The sequence below is a fragment of the Trachypithecus francoisi genome, unplaced genomic scaffold, assembly GCF_009764315.1.
Source record: "Trachypithecus francoisi isolate TF-2019V2 unplaced genomic scaffold, Tfra_2.0 Lachesis_group21, whole genome shotgun sequence".
Lineage (NCBI taxonomy): Eukaryota > Metazoa > Chordata > Mammalia > Primates > Cercopithecidae > Trachypithecus > Trachypithecus francoisi.
Genome location: NW_022681467.1, coordinates 11,971,862 through 11,988,782, shown reverse-complemented (window position 1 = coordinate 11,988,782; position 16,921 = coordinate 11,971,862). Strand labels below are relative to the sequence as shown.

Below are 16,921 nucleotides of genomic sequence, written 5' to 3'. Positions count from 1 at the left end.
TTTTGCTGAAGAAAAGTGCCTTGACATTTTTGCTAATAAAGTTAACTTTTTTGTTATTTTTTAGAGAATAGAAATAGATAAAATAGACAAATTTGATGGATTCATTGGAAAAATCCTTATTGGATTTATAGTTATCAGAACTTTTTTGAATATGATTATGCAGCCTAAATTAAGATTCTGTTACATGGATAGTAATACACATAGAATTACCTTAAAAAATGATTGTGTACTATGTAGAGTGTCAAAATTTTGTAAAATAGTTCTACAGTGAAGTTAAAATGTTACTGGATATGCTTATGTAAAATACATAAACACACATTCGGCATAAACTAACTTGATGATTGGCCAGAACTGGAATTCCAATTCCTACACCTACCCATCCATCCACATCTATTGGACAAGTGCCTGGTTAAACAGATGGGCCTTGGGCTGTGCTCTCAAAACAGGCAACCTCCACCTTTATTGAGCAAAACATTGGATGAAAATAGACTATATTGTCTTACTATGTTACTGAGCATGGTAATTTAAGTGAAGAGCTCCTATTTGTTATTGTTGTTGGTTGTTAAAAATACCTTTTTCCTTATGAATGAACATGTAAAAACTGGAGGACAACAGATGGAGTCCCAGGGAACTGGAAAACCTATACATAGGGAGGTAGTTCTCAGTCAAATATGAAAATAAAAAATCAGCAGGAGTGTGAAATTTCATGTGGTTTTATAAATGCATGTAGCTAAGATTTTAGAAAATGTTTGGTTGATCATGAAATTTCTCTTTTCCACTAACGGATATGAGACCAAGTAGAATTCTTGATGTCTGTCCTCATGCCTCTTCAATAAGTTACCACTTCAAAAGCTACAAAGCTGGATTCAAGGCAGGACCTTAAATTCTGGCTACTGTCTGTGTAAATATCACACACTTACATGTGGTAAAGTCAGAGGGACTTGTAGACCTGAGTGATAGGGTGGCAGATGACTTTATGACATCAGAAGTGAGTTTTGTTTATGGTTGATTAACGACATTGCTACTTGGGACGTTTGCGACCAAAGTACTGAGGGCAATTAGCAAGAGCAACAATTAGATAGTCCCATACTTGGAAGATTATATGAGACTAAATTTGACACTCTTAATATTGACATATTGAAAATAGCATTTGGTCTCCATGCATTTTCATGATATTCTCTTTAGTGTAACAATAATCAGTAAGCTATCACATATCTAACCTCATAGAACTATGAATATGGGCATTTGTTCTTCAAATGACCCATTATTTATTGATTGAATCATTAACAATGATATTTGCACCTCTTAAATTATGAAGTGGGTGGTCTGTGGGCAGCATGCTAAAATTCAAGTACAAGACTTTCTACTCTTTTTTCCTAATTTTTTTTTTTAAGTCTTTTGGTAACTCAGTTTTCACAAAGAAGGGGAGTTTGCTTGCTACCTACTTTCCTTGTATTACTGCTGGGCTGTTTTTTAGTGGCAAGAAATAATTCCTGTGATACTTAAGAACTCTATGGAATAAAGCTCAGTGTAATGTATATTGAATTATGTTTTCTGGTTACTATATTTGGATAAATTTAGGTATAAGGTTGTTTAATACTTCAGCAGAAACCTGCAATGGAACTTCCTAAAAATTTGACCTTGTGAAAGAAATCCAAATGGAATTATTTTATACTTATTTAGCTCCTATAAATGTGTGTGCTGGGCTAATAAATACATAGGTAAGAAATACCACAGCACTGTTTAACGTTTATTTCTTTCCTCAAAATAAAAAAGTTAATCAAAAAAGTAATACATTGTTACTATTTAAGAGTTATTTCTTACTGCAAAATGTTTTGTGATAGCTTTGTTTCATTATGTTTAACTTAATGTTAATTACTATAATACTTTTTTGTTACATTGTCCTTTGAAATCATTAAAATTGGCTAAATAATATTGTTCTATTCTACTTGATAAAATGGAGAGCTCAGAAGATTAATTTAGATACAGAATTGAGAATAAAACAGTCTCACTATGTGTTTAATTTCATTAGAAGGAAATATATTATAAAAATAGCCATTTGAAGAGAAAAAGATAAAAATAGTGAAATATTTTAATTTTCAAACTCATAAAATGGTAGTATAAGCTGTCTTTAAATGAAAGTAAATATTTTATGTTTCTGTATGTATATGAGACATATGATCAGTATCAGATTTATCTTGATTACTCTGATATACTATATTTCTTATACATGTTATTTAATGTCTTTTGTTGTGTTTTGTTTTAAACAGCAAATGCCAGTCTTCTTGGAGGAGGAGGTGGTAAGTCCTGAACATCACTTAACTTACAATACATTTTTATTGCTATACCAAACACAAGACGTTTAGTAACTTCTGTGACACTTCAAAGAAAATTTTGCTATAGTCATCAACCACAAAAATGTTAATCTTCCAAAAATAATTTATAATATGAATACCTCGGTTTGGTTAAATGTTATTTTAATTGACTTCAAGATATACACAGTACTCTTTTCTTCTTGTCAAACTTTGCATTTCTACTTTTGGCATAAGGTGTAACAGCTATAAGCTATATGAACACACATGTATGACGTGTGTACATAGTTACAGAGCATTACATATTACAGAGTTATTTTTAATATGAATTCTAAACAACAGTACATTTGGAGGCTATGGTTTCTTTTTCCACTATAATGACTTTCTTTTGCTTTTCATGACTTTGTAGCCTGAGAGCTTAATATATCAGCCACTTACTTTGAAAAATAAAAAAGAAATTACTGTTGACACTCTGCTTTTTCTTTCTGCTCAGTTAGAGGATAAAGAAAAGGAGATCAAAGTGAGCTGAGGGAGACAGAGATTCCTGTACTGGGAATTTTTTTGATACTAAAATCTTGTAACTATTTGTATTTTTATTTCTAGGTTAGGAAGATGAAAGCTTTCATAGTCCCAGTATATATAATATAGTAGGAGAGAAAAAAGTATACAATTAGAACAAAGTCCTTTTCATATAAGGCCCAGATGGACATAACTAGGTTTGTTTTCTCTTTCCTTTTCACTCTCTTTCTCCCTTCCTCTCTTGCTCTTTCTTTTTTCTTACATACAAGTTGAAATAGATAGGATTGTGCAGAGCCTTAGGCTTTCATCAGGAGGTTTCATTGTAATTTTTATTTGGAAATTAAGCATTTAACCTTTGTTGCTCTGTAAGAACAATTGGTTTTTTAAAAACAGAATCTTGGACATAAGAAAAATAGAAAAGTGTTTGAACTAGAAAATGCTCTTCATATTGTCACATGTCAATGCATGTTCTATGCCAGAGTATCATGAAAAGAGTATGGGATTTGAAATTGGACTTACTGTGTGGAGACCATGAAAGTGTTAGTAAATATCTCCAAGCCTCAGTTACCTCATCTTTAAAGTGTGAGGACAGTATTAACTATTTAAAGTGTTTATTGTGAGGATTAAACAAAAATATCTGCTAAATAACTAAGTCATGGAATAGTGCAGGATTCATAAATGTCTATTTCTTTTCTTCTTTTCTAAGTTATTTTAGAAAATATGATTCTGTAGGATGTTTCATTGCACTTGTTATTGTATTTGAGGGGAATTAGAAGGGAAATTTTTCCTTAGGAGTTGAATTCCCAGTAATTTTTTCTCTCTGTCTCTTATAATAGGTGAAGAAAACATTATTAAGATAAATTGTCCATAGTGCTGATTTCCTTACAAGATCTATTAGTAATTTAAGAAACCTCACGAATACTGTTACTACCTTAAAATTGAGTCTATGTAAACACATTCATCAAGTTAAAACAACAAATTAGGTAGACGATTCAGTTATTGCTTTTGAGTATTTCAAAACATTGACTTGACTAATTATATTAGTTAAAATCACTTTAGCCACTATAACAGAAAAAGTAAAAAGCATTAAAGTCCAAAGTAACAGTAGTTTAAAAGAGATAGAAATGTATTTCTGTCTCATGTAAAGGTAGTCTAGATACAGGCTGGAATGGTTGTATGGTGATTCCGTGGTGTCATCAGAGACTCAGCTCTTACTTTTCTGTTCTTTCCTAGTGCATGGCTTTCATGCTAAGACGACCTCAGGGTACAGGATGGCTCTTGGAGCTCTAGCCATCATAAATATGGGTACAGGTCAGGAGAAGTAGGAAAGGCAAAACGTGAAAAAAAGTGAGCTCCCAAACATGAGTCAGTTTTCTTTAGGCAGAATCCCACATTATCTTTGAATCTGGACTGTATTCATTCCTAGCATGTAGTCTTTTATTCCAAGAAGCAATACCCTCATTGGGAAAAATTACTGTTCCGTTTACTAAGGAGGAGGGGGAGAGTGGAGGTTGAGGAAAACAATGTAATGTACCTGCCATGGTGGTTACCTCTATATTGTCAAACTGCTTTCTTTAAATATATGTATGTATTGTTGGTGTGTATAGAACTGACTCTAGTGATTTGGCTTATATTTTCTTATGATTCCTCTCTCCTCTGTGAGAAGATTTATGAATGTCTAGCAATGATAAGACATTCAGGAATAGGCCAGTCTTCTATTTAGCTAAAGTCTTTATTTTAATGTCTTCCTCTAGATGGTTGATTTTGCTCAATTTGTCATCATTTATAATTTTTTGAATAATAAAATTAGCAACTCAGCATCATCATAAAGATAAATTACAAGTATTTAAGATGGTTGTAATTTCTTTCATTAAAGTAGGTCATTGACAGGTTTAAATTTATTTATGCACTTCTGGAGATGTCAAGATTGCTCTAAAACATGTGTCTGATTTTTGGAAAGCTGCATTTAAAAATTAAATTTAAGAAATATTTTTAGCCTTCTCTGAGCTGATTTTTGACCTTCTGATTCTATGACAAATCTTTTTAATCCTCTCAGTGATATTTGTAAAGTAACAGCTAGTAATCATCTAATAAGAAGCAATTGAATTGATGTAATTCTCTTGGATTTAATCAACAAGTTTTTTTTTCAACATGAGTTAATATCCCTTCAAAGGTCCCTCAAGAGAATAATTTTTTAATTGACTAAACAGTTTGATCAAGAAAATTTGACACTACATACAAAAATAATAATGGGACCTAAGTCCCATTGTTTAGGTCCTCAGGAGAGCTTTCCCCATATTCTGTATGAGTAGTACCTGATTGTGAAATGTAGCCAAATTATTGTATGCAGAATTGTGTTGGCCATAAAATCTTAGCATTTTGTTGTTCTTTTTTGAGTGCTTACCACCAATGAGACAGATCCCCTGAAAGACTTAAAAAATGTTCACGTATCATCCTCTCAGTGCTGATTTTAAAGTGAGAGATTTACTTCACATTGATGTGAATTTTCATCTTTGAGCTAGATATCAATCTTTATATGAATGTATTGCCACTGACTGCAGTTCATTTTAATGAGCATAGGTGATGTGATTACTTCTACTCAGTCATTTCAGTTAAAATTTGGTAACTTTTACCAATTTTACCAATTTGTTTGGTAAAATTGATCATTTCTGTTTGTATATAAATAAGTTGAAGGCAGAGATGGATATGTACTAATTTCTTAATTTAATATGTAGCTGGTCTATAGTGACTGAATTGTACTTTTCAGGAAACATTTACATTAGTGTTAAAAATCTTTGAAGTTCCGTTAATTTTTTGACAAACTTTCCATTATTATTACCAACAGTATCCTGTATATTATTTTACCTGTTGTTATTTTAATGGTTGAGAGAAACTTCTTCAAGGTTACATGGCTTATAGGGCAAGGTTGGAATGAGAAGACAGTGTTCTTGACTGGCACTCCAGGGCTGCTTGCCCTGGCACTGTAGTTTTTAATATGCCTCTGCCCTCCAGGTTTGCTTTTCTATGCACAGATGGGTAACTCCATTTACACAGGGAAAAATAAGTGAGAGGACAGGAAAACATACAGTTAAGATATGGATTTTGCATTCCTTGGCTTATTTTCACAAGTCTCAAGATCTATTGATAGCTTGGAAGTCAATACAATGGCACTGTCTTACAGTACTCTTGGATTGCTTCCCAGTTTCATATCCTTTTTTTGTGCATTTGAGATTCAGTCTTAGAAGACATTGCATTTTAGATACATGTTCACCCATCTGTAATAAGAATGTTGTACATGCACAAGGTCCTGTGATGCTGGTACCTTTGGAATATATAGTAAAATATAAATCATTATAGCCAGTCTTAAATTATATAAAGAAGTAGCATTAGAAAGAAAAATGAGAACTAAGGAGCTAGTGCCTCACTTCCTTTTGGATCATTATATACTAGACAGGAACAAAATTTACAGTCTGTTACTTTAGATATCTTTTCTTTTTCATTGATGTAATAGTTTTAACACAAAACTAGAACCTGCTGATAGAACCCAAGCAGGATATTGTTTATGGGATGTGCTTCCTCCTCCAGTCTGTCAACGTACTTGAGGGATAATGCTAGACATTTAAAATGACGGTTCCTGACAGAGTGGTAACTTACTGTCTTTTGTACACATAGCTTTATGGCTGCCATTTTAATCATATATACATACACATAGATAAAAAATAAACACATATATTTGCATCAGTGCTGCAATTCGATACCTTATTCCTGAGTTGATTCTGTGGCAGGTTAATAGATAAGTTCTGTTGTCTAATAAGCGAGTGCTGTTACCTATGCAGTCAGCCCCATCTGCAATGCATGCAAAGTCATTTGTCCAACGTGAGAACAGAGCGGACACTGTGAGCCTTCCCACCTCTGATGGCTTCCTGCTTTCCGTCTGCCCCTTAGAGAAGGCCCAAAGATGGACAAGGTTCAGTACCTTGCGTTAGTAGCTGCTCCTCTAATCTCCCTCATTTCTGATTTGGACAGTTCTCCTTGCAAAGAGGATTCATAATGTTTGTCTGCTATTAATGTCCTTTCATACAATGAGGTGGTTTGTGTGGCGTACCAAAATGCATGCTTGAAAAAGAATAAAATTATAACCTGGGTGATAGGTGCACCAAAATCTCAGACTTTGCCATTACACAATTCATCCTTGTAACCATAAAACACTTGTACCCCAAAAGCTATTGAAATAAAAAAAAAGAAGAAAAAAAGAAGAGTGAAATCATAAACCAAGTGCTGTTATATCATAGATAGTATTTGTGCATCTCTACACACCCATCATCTGTTTCTAAACACAAACACACATATGTGCACACATTCATTCAGCAAAGATTAATGGAGTTACTATTGTTTGTCCATATTGATTATTGATTGGTCAATAAACACAGCCTTTTCCCTGTGGCCAATCATGATCCCTGTTCAGCTGAATTATTAGAGCAATTATAGTTGTCTACATTCTTTCAGATGTTCCAAGGATTCTGCTGGCATAGTCTTTTGAGTTAAAATGATGCTTTCACATTAATAGAATGGGCATTGGATGACTTCTTTAAAAGGCAGAAGAGATACCCTGAAAACAACTCTTTTCACAAAAAATCTGAGTTGCTACCTGGAATTCCTAACATGAAGAGCAAAGTGTTTAAAGGGCTTTTTGAATGTGTTTAAGAGGGAATGATTTCATAAATTTTGTCTTAAGCATTCGTAAGCAGAGTGGAGCGCCTTCTCACCCTCCCTTCACATACACAACGGCTTTCCCAGCATATATCACTCCGGTGCTCAACATCCCACAGTGATTCTGTTTCACTCTTGTTAAACCTCCAGATGTGGCCAGGCTTCAGGCATGCTGGGAGGAATCTAGGATAGCAGTCAGCAGTGAGGGACTGAGGCAGTTTACAGAGGGTAGAGTGTTGGGGGTTGCCCCTCAGGAGAGTCAGTCAAGCATAACTAGTAGTGAGTTTGCCAGCTGGCCTGTGCTCAGCAGGGGAAGGGCCCCAGCCATGGGCCTGGGGAAAGCAACAGCCTCTCAGTCCTGAGAGAGAGCAGCATGGCAGGAGAAACTCAGGGGCTCTGGCCTTTTTACTCAGGCAGGGAGCAGAGATGCAGGAAAGGATGTGATGCTAAACCACAGAAAATAAGGTTTAAATCTTAACTGCCTTGGCCAGGCATGGTGGCTCATGCCTCTGTAATTTCAGTACTTTCAAAAGCCAGGTTAGGAGGATTATTTGAGCCCTGGAGTTTGAGACCAGTTTAGACAACATAGTGACACCTCATCTCTACAAAAAATAATCAAAATTAGCCAGGTAAGGCTGTGCATGCCTGTGGTCCCAGCTACTTGGAAGGCTGAGGTGGGAGGATCACTTGAGCTCTGGAGGTTGAGGCTGCAGTGAGCCATGATCACACCACTGCACTCCAGCCTGGCCATCAGAGTGAGACCCTGTCTCTTAAAAAAAAAATCTTGACTGCCTTAGGTGGGATTGATCCTGCGCACTATGGGCGGATAAGCCTGCTAAAAGAGGCCAGGAGGCCCAGATGTGAGGAAGAAGAGGGAAGGGGGTTAGGGACCAGGAGCCAGGCCAGGTCTGACAACACTCAGTTACACACTGAGCCAACCTACTTTTGCCCTCCCTCCTTCCCCCCTCCCCATCTTCCCTCCTCCTTCCCTCTTCCCTCCCTTCCTTCTTTACTTTCTTCTTTCCTTTCCCTGTTTCCCTCCTTCTTTCCTTCTTTCTTTTTCTCTTTCTCAGTCAACAGCAAATACTGATTACCTCTTGTATACTAGCCTTGAAGTCAATGTGGGTGAGATTCTTAGAACTAAGTTAATAGGTTCTTCATGCAGGGAAAACGAAACAGAACAATGAAAGTCAACAGTTTATAGTGGTCAGGGAAGACTTCCCAGAAAAGGTGACACAGGAGCAGTCTTGAATGATGAGTAGTAGTTTTTAGGAAGCAGAACGTCATGATCTATTCAGATGTATCTCCTACTCTTTGCTGTAGAGATCTTGCTCTGCCATCTTCTCACTGTTCTGCCATCATATCATCCAGGCCTTGGTTAAGCCATTTTCTTTGACAGTCCCAGCATGCCACTTAAAATGGAGTGAAAAGTGTTAGGGCAGAACTGAAGAAAGGAACTCTGGCTGGGCGCGGTGGCTCAAGCCTGTAATCCCAGCACTTTGGGAGGCCGAGACGGGCGGATCACGAGGTCAGGAGATCGAGACCATCCTGGCTAACACGGTGAAACCCCGTCTCTACTAAAAAATACAAGAAACTAGCTGGGTGTGGTGGCGGGCACCTGTAGTCCCAGGTACTCGGGAGGCTGAGGCAGGAGAATGGCATGAACCTGGAAAGCAAAGCTTGCAGTGAACTGAGATCCGGCCACTGCACTCCAGCCTGGGCGACAGAGGGAGACCGTATCAAAAAAAAAAAAAAAAAAGAAAAGAAAAGAAAGAAACTCTGGTGCTGGTGATGTGGGTAGCAAACCTCCATCAGAGTAACGTGGGCAAAGTCTGGTGGTCATCGCCAGTGCGAGCTCCTCCCTGCTTTACTTTCTCTTCTGATTACCTCGCCTGCTTGTCAAGTCTAGGGACCATCTCTGCAGCTTCTCATTCCAGTTGGATTTCTAGTATGTGTTTTCTTCATTCTACATGAGCTTGTCTAATTCTTGTTCTTAAAAGTTTAACTTAGCCATGGTAGCTCTAGTCTTGCCTGCCGTTTGTCATTAGGCCTTCTAGATGCTCTTCCTGGTGGAGGAAGGTGAGGTGGGGAGGGTTCAAAATCCAAGCCATGCGTCTGCTTTGATCTCTCCTATGATAACGGCAATTCCAAGGACATAATTTGTTTATTACACTTCCAACTTTGGTTACTGTGATCCCTTCATTCTAAAGCTAAACTTCAAAGTTATTCATCATATTTACTACACATGCTCCCAATTCTAAGTGAACTTTCCCATCGAAAATCCCTGTTGAAAAGCCAACCCTATGCAGATTAAATGCTCCTCATTGTAGCCATACCTGAGCCTGGAAGTGTCTATTCCTCCATTAAGGCAGAAACTTCCTGAGAGTGGGTAATTTCATATTCATCTTTATACCCCTGGCTCATTCTATCACATATAGTAGATGCTTTGAGATATTACTGTCTCTCATCCTGGATTCTCAACATGTTTATATAGTTTGGTTTTGACCAGTTTACTTTGGAAAGTTAATCTCTTTATCTTCAAGTGATTTCTAAATGAAAAAAAAAAAACCCCAAACTTGAGAAATGGTTATAGCAGGCAACCTGAGGATGATATTCATATTTATGCAGTAATTATTTTTATCATAGTATTATCTTTTAGTTTTAAAAAGTTTGTATAGCCAGGATCTCATATATTTACATATATTTACTTTAAATGGGCAATAAAGAGAACAATATGCAATTGAATATGCATATTCATATTGCATATGGAGAAATGAAATACAGAGAATTTACATTCTGTAGATCACATGGAAAGAGGGAAAACCTGTTGTTTCATTCATGTTTTACCATATTGAGGGTATTTCACCAGTTACGTCATTCTCCTTTTTCATAGTTTGATTTTAATTTATTAATAATTTGTCTTTTGCATACTACAAGTAACTTGTCATTGACATCATATTACTAATATGTATACTTGTGTTATCCTACAATGCGTTTCTATTTTCTTTTTTGTTTTAGCTTCAATAAGATTTAACTAAAGAAAAATTGTATGTGTTGGTGCTCTTAACTAGATACTCTTTTAAGGTCACTTGTTTCCATTTTGCTTTTGATTTTTAGAGTTTGCCTTTTAAAAATTAGTTTTATAATTGGTATATATTATTTATATTTGTATGTTTCCTTCATAATTAACTGTTTTTTAAACAAATAGATGTTTAGTCATTCTTTCAGAAAATGTTGAGATTAGTAAATTATGCTCAAAGATAGGAATCAAAGGTTGTAAAGAAAAAAAAATAACAATAATAGAAACGCTCTTTTCAGATGTGGAAGTACCTTGGTAAAAATTCTAGGCTCTTAAAAGTTCTCTCACTGTGTTGGGCTAGCTAAATGACACCTAAATGGTTGGAAGTTCAGATAATAACTACAAACAAATATGTTAAAGTTAGGAAGTACTCTAACAGGTGCCAGGATATGTCTACATATCTTCTTAATTATATAGTAGCTATAGTATAATGCTTGTGTAGCTTATCTACTTGTGTTAAAGGTAAAATCTTTTTAAAACTATAAAAAAGAGAAGTTTATTGAGTTCCTGATTTAAATCACTCATCCCCAAAGAGTCTCTGAATGCGACCTATTAGTACACAGTAGGAAACAAATTGCAAGCAAAATACTGCAGGTCAAGCCTATTATGTTTTGGGATGACTACATTATGTTCCTTCAGTTTATGGAAAAGAATTTTTTTTTTTTACTATCTGATGTAGCTCCACAGTAATACAATGTGGGGCAATTTCTTTGGGAGCCACTTTTATAATCTTTTTTGTTTTTGGCACTGTTAAGAATCCTCTTCTTCATTTACCCCTCAAACTGAAGATACTATAGGGATGAATGAATTTGGCCAGTTCTTGATGGCAACAAATTCAAGATTTTCAGGGTCATGTCACAGGCACTGCAGATCCCTCAGGTTACATGATCCTTTATTGCTGCAGCTCTGTCTTTGGTCAAAAGTCATTATTTTTTTAATGAGTTAGGACAAATTTATTGTTTTGCGTACTAGTTTCCTCTTCTAAAATGATGGTTATAATGATACCTAACTACTTCTACAGGTGTGGAATAACTAATTGCCCTCTGTAAAATGTTTATCAACTACAAAGTGTTAGACAAATGATTATTACTCTAGTTATCATTATCATTAATGTTACAGTGTAAACCTGAAAGATGAAAGGTGCTGAATTGCAAGATATGGTGATAGTATATCCAAATAAAGGGGAATAAACTGAATTGTTGGATAACACAAATCCAGATATCTGAGTATAGTAGAAGAGAATTTGTTTTACAGAAAGATAATATAGATATCTGTGCTTTAATTAACCCCTCAGAAATCTGAGGATTTTACATACAAAGATAGAGGAATATTCTAACAGTAGTTCATTTCATCTGTATGTATAATGGTCATCATAAGGAAGCTTCTTTCAAGTATTTAAATACCCAGAGTCAAAAATAATTATATACTAGAGTATGAAGAATTCCAGCTTCATGCAACATTACCAGTCTAGGAGAAGGTGAGCTTAATGCAGTCTTCAGGACAGGACAGATGATGAGGCCATCTCTTAAGGTATGTGAAAGGAAACCAGAAGCAGTAGTATTTTTCTTTTTCTTTCTTTTTTTTTTTTTTGAGACGGAGTCTCGCTCTGCCACCGGAGCTGGAGTGCAGTGGCGCGATCTCGGCTCACTGCAAGCTCCGCCTCCCGGGTTTACGCCATTCTACTGCCTCAGCCTCCCGAGTAGCTGGGGCTACAGGCGCCCGCCACGTCGCCCGGCTAGTTTTTTGAATTTTTTAGTAGAGATGAGGTTTCACCATGTTAGCCAGGATGGTCTCGATCTCCTGACCTCGTAATCCACCCATCTCGGCCTCCCAAAGTGCTGAGATTACAGGCTTGAGCCACCGCGCCCGGCCAGAAGCAGTAGTATTTTTCTATTCAGGCACATGCTTGGCGCTGGGGAGGAACAAGGGATCCCACAGAATAGAGTTAATGGCCCACCCAATGTGTGTGTCCAGCAGGCAGTCAGGCCTGGAAAAAGAAGCAGGGAAAGAAAAACCTAGCAGAAGCTTAGAGTACACAAGGGAAGGGTGGTGCTGCAACCTGGAAGGTGACAGGGAAGACCAGGTATCTTCACGGGGCCACCTGACCGTGAGTTTAAATGGCAGCAGGAGAGACCTGGCAATAGCCTGGAGCCCACTGAGGTCAGTATACAGACCTCAGGTCTGAAAGGGTGACCCAAGTCAGATTAGCTCAGAGAAGGTTGAGGCTGCTAGAGAATCTGAGTCTCCAAAACTGGCTTTGGGACTCGAGTTGAGTGGAGCTTATGCATGGGGAGAATCAGTGGATTCAGCTATGAACAACTGGGAGAGAGATGCAAGAAGACTAAGAAGTGTACAATATTGGGACATTCTCCAGGAGAAGATGAACAAGAAGTGATGTTTCACGAGTTGTAGCTAAAATACTCTCTCAGCTTCTGCCACATGGTTATTTCTGAGTAACGAAAAGCTCTCAGAAATAACCATGAGGGGCACAAAGCCCCCACTAGACTAAAAATCCACTAACTCTGCAACTTCCTGGATGCAGAACACACCAAAGGCCTCACACTTATAAATGTGGTATGATGTCCATGCCTGCTGGGTCAGTTTTGCAGGACATAGACAAAAAGACTTTTACAAAGCTCCAGATTTCATTTCTAGTATGATTGGAAAAAGCATAATTTATCAGTCAGATTTTGTTAAACAAGGAATAATTCTACATCTCCATTAGTACAAAAGCCTTGCTTTGTCATTAGATTATCTCTACATAGGAATCTTCTAGCAGGCCCCTCTGCATGCCCTGGATGGTTGGTCACTATCCTTACTGTGTCTCCATCAAAGTCACTGAATTTTCTTAGGTAACTATCTCTCTTCCCTCTAAGATTGCAGATTTCACAATGACATGGACTGTTTCTATTTTGTTCACTTGCTGAATCCTCAGAATCTTGTAGAAAATTTGACATGTAATAGGCACCTGCCAACTAGCTGTTGGACAGATGGCTAAAGAAATGATGGTAATAACTAACCTTTATGGGGTGGTGCTCTGTGCCAGACACTGTGTAAGAATGGCATATACATTATCTATGTTAATTATCTAAATATTCTGAATAGATAGGTATTATTCTTCTCATTTTACAGATGGAAGATCAAAAGCTCAGTGAGGTTAGGATGAATAAAATATTGGGTAGACCCAGTATTTTAACTAAAACTCTCCAACTCCAAATCTTCCTCTTTTAATCATTGTACTGTATGAGTTCAAATTAACTTAGTACTACTTAGGGGAATAAGGAGTATATCCATGGATTTATATGTCTCTAAACTCTCGTATTCTGATTTTTTCTGGGCAACTGGTTTTCTTCTTTGAATTTCCAACTTACCCTTATGTCTAATTCTCATCCTCTGGGAATAGCTTTACCCCTAAGAGTTATTTTCTGGGAATAGAAGAATCAGTGGTGCTAAGCTAGGAATTTCTAGGCTTGTCTCTCCTTCTTTCTCAGTTTGAATCTTCTACAGTACCTGTTCTTTAACCTTCATTCTGATAAAATAGTATTTTCAATAATCAGAATTTCTGAGGTTTTTTTGTATTTATAAATAACAAAAATAAGCTATAAAGTTGAAGTCCTCTTTGACTTCTTTTCTCAATTTCATTTTTCTTTCACAGACAATCATTATCATTTGGTGTACAACTTTTGTTTGTCATAATTTTGTATACATATGTATCTGCAAATAACAGTATTGTTTAAAAATGTTGCATAAATATATTATGGGCATTCTAAAATTTGTTTTTATTTTATTATTTTGCTAAGCATTGTTTAAAAATGTCTTCATGTAGATATAGAAACCACTAATTACAAAATGATTACTCTAAGGACACTTTTGGTTTAATTGATAATGGCTTTATGCCTATAAAATTCAGTTCTATTTTTGAAAAGTAGCTTTTAGGAGCATATATACCAATTATACAAGAATATATCTTCATGGTCCTGGTACAGCTAGTCTTTCTAATGAAGATGATAAAAGTGGGAAAATTTGAAGTATGTACAGTATATAGTTTTGGAAGGCAGCAGCAGTACTAAATCTCAACTCCCACAAGTTTAGATGTGCCAGGGTAGTATATCTGGATAATATTTAGGTTGGTGCTCTTAAATCTGTCTAGTGTTTCTTTGCATATATCAAGGAATACTTGTCTTTGGCCTAAAATTTTTTATGCCAATCTTTATACTCGAGAGTTCAAAGGATATGCCAATGGTTAATTCATCCTTTAAAAAATAATACAAGATAACTTTGATAAAACACCTAAAAAGTTCTTAAGTTTGTCTCTTTTCCCTTGAACAGGGAGAAGAACTCTATTACAAGTATTATCTTAAATATGCTCTGAATTAATGGTTCTAAAATTTGAATGTGCATCAGAATTGCTTGGAGGGCTTGTTAAAACACAGATTACTGGGCCTTATGCCCAGAATTTCTGTTTTAGTAAGTCTGAGGTTAAGTCCATGAATTTGCATTTCTAACAAGTTCCCTTTTAATGCTGACCCTGCCAATTTGGGGACCACGCTTTAAGAATTACTGCTCTAAATAAAAATGAATAAAGAGAGGACTTTAGGTTATGGCAGAGTGAGGAAGTTGATAAATCCTCTCTCCAAAAAAAGCAGCTAAAGGCTGGACAAAAAATCCCCAACAAAATAAAATCATAACCATTTTAGTACTCCTAACATCTAAATAGAATATAACAATTTGAGAAGGATTTATGCTTCAAAAACTGCTGAACTTCATAGTTGGAATCTACAGCAACCTTGTTCCCACCCTCTCCATTTGGTTGTATGGAAAATCTGCAAGGGTTGGGAGTTTTGGGGGTGGGCAGGTTGTGCCTCTGTAGTCAAACAAGACTCATGGACTTTGAGTCATGAGTGATTAATATGCCCTGAAGAGTTGTCAATGAAAGTGATGATCCTGGCCAGATGCGGGCCAAAAGCCTGAAGTGGTGGTTGTGGTTGGGACCAAGATATTTCCGTCTACCACTGAGCACATGCGCAGTGGATACCAAAGAGACCCTAAGCTTTTTATATACTCTTGTCCAACCCTCAGGCTGTACACATGTGCATAGGAGGCACAAAAGGCCAAGCAGACTATAAAAGCCAGAGAAGACTTGAAAATGGCCTGAACCGTGGAATGCACTTCCCTACCCATATTAAGATCTGATAACAGAGAACGGAAGTCTATCTGACTCAATATATTTGTGCAAAAGGACTATCCAGTCATTGGCTGAAAACTTAGCTACAATGAATCAGGAGTAACCGTTGGGAAGCCAGAATTAAAAATAAAAACAAGAATAAAAAAAAATCCAAGTGAAGACGTCAGAGACTACTGATCATGAACGAGATGTATTTTACTGATTTAAGCCTGGATAAATTACCAAACAAAATAAACAACCACAAAACCTTCCAGCACCAATAACCTTTAGATAAAAAATAATGGTGTTCCGGCCGGGTGTGGTGGCTCACGCCTGTAATCCCAGCATTTTGGGAGGCTGAGATGGGCAGATAAGGAGGTCAGGAGATGGAAACCATTTTGGCTAACACAGTGAAACCCTGCCTCTACTAAAAAATACAAAAAATTGGCCTGTTATGATGCCACGTGCCTGTAGTCCCAGCTACGTGGGAGGCTGAGGCAGGAGAATCACTTGAACCCAGGAGGTGGAGGTTGCAGTGAGCCAAGATGATACCACTGCACTCCAGCCTGGGTGACAGATTGAGGCCCTTCCCTCCCCTCCCCTCCCCTTCCCTCCCTTCCCCTCCCCTCCCCTCCCCACCCTCCTTTCCCTCCCCTCCCTTCCCCTACTTTTTCTTTGACAGGCATTTAAAGAAATACCTGTCAAATTGTTAGCTGACCACTAAGCTAACAGCAGAGACCTCAGTGACTACACGTAACAAAGAACACAGTCTTCATGCAAATGGTTTAGAAAAATCACTGAACAATCAAAACCCATGACAGGAGCCAATAATAAACCCAAGGGAGGGAGAGAGAGCAGAATCTGATTTTCAGAGATTTGGCATTAGAGTATTTAAAGTTCACTTTTCATCAGAAAATTACAAGGCAAGCACCTCCGTGTTCCAGGCACTATTCTAGGTAGTAGCAATATACCTATGAACAAAGTGGACAAAAATCCCTGTTCTTGTGAAGTTGACATTTTATTAAATAAATATATTTATTCACTAAGGCCTTAGTTTTTCAGCATCTTATTATGGTAATTTTCAAACACATAGAAAATTAAAACAATTTCACAGTGAATTATTCATATGTTTACCAC

General features: G+C 36.8%; 1 protein-coding gene across 2 annotated transcripts in view; it reads left to right on the top strand.

The window, feature by feature from the left end:
• MACROD2 (mono-ADP ribosylhydrolase 2) overlaps window positions 1-16,921 on the top strand; it is a 2,183,277-nt gene that overhangs the window by 551,880 nt on the left and 1,614,476 nt on the right. For both annotated transcript variants that reach the window (XM_033185566.1, XM_033185564.1), the window contains exon 4: window positions 2,271-2,300. In XM_033185566.1, the coding sequence (XP_033041457.1) occupies window positions 2,271-2,300 (30 nt within the window). The remainder of the gene's footprint in view (window positions 1-2,270; window positions 2,301-16,921) is intronic.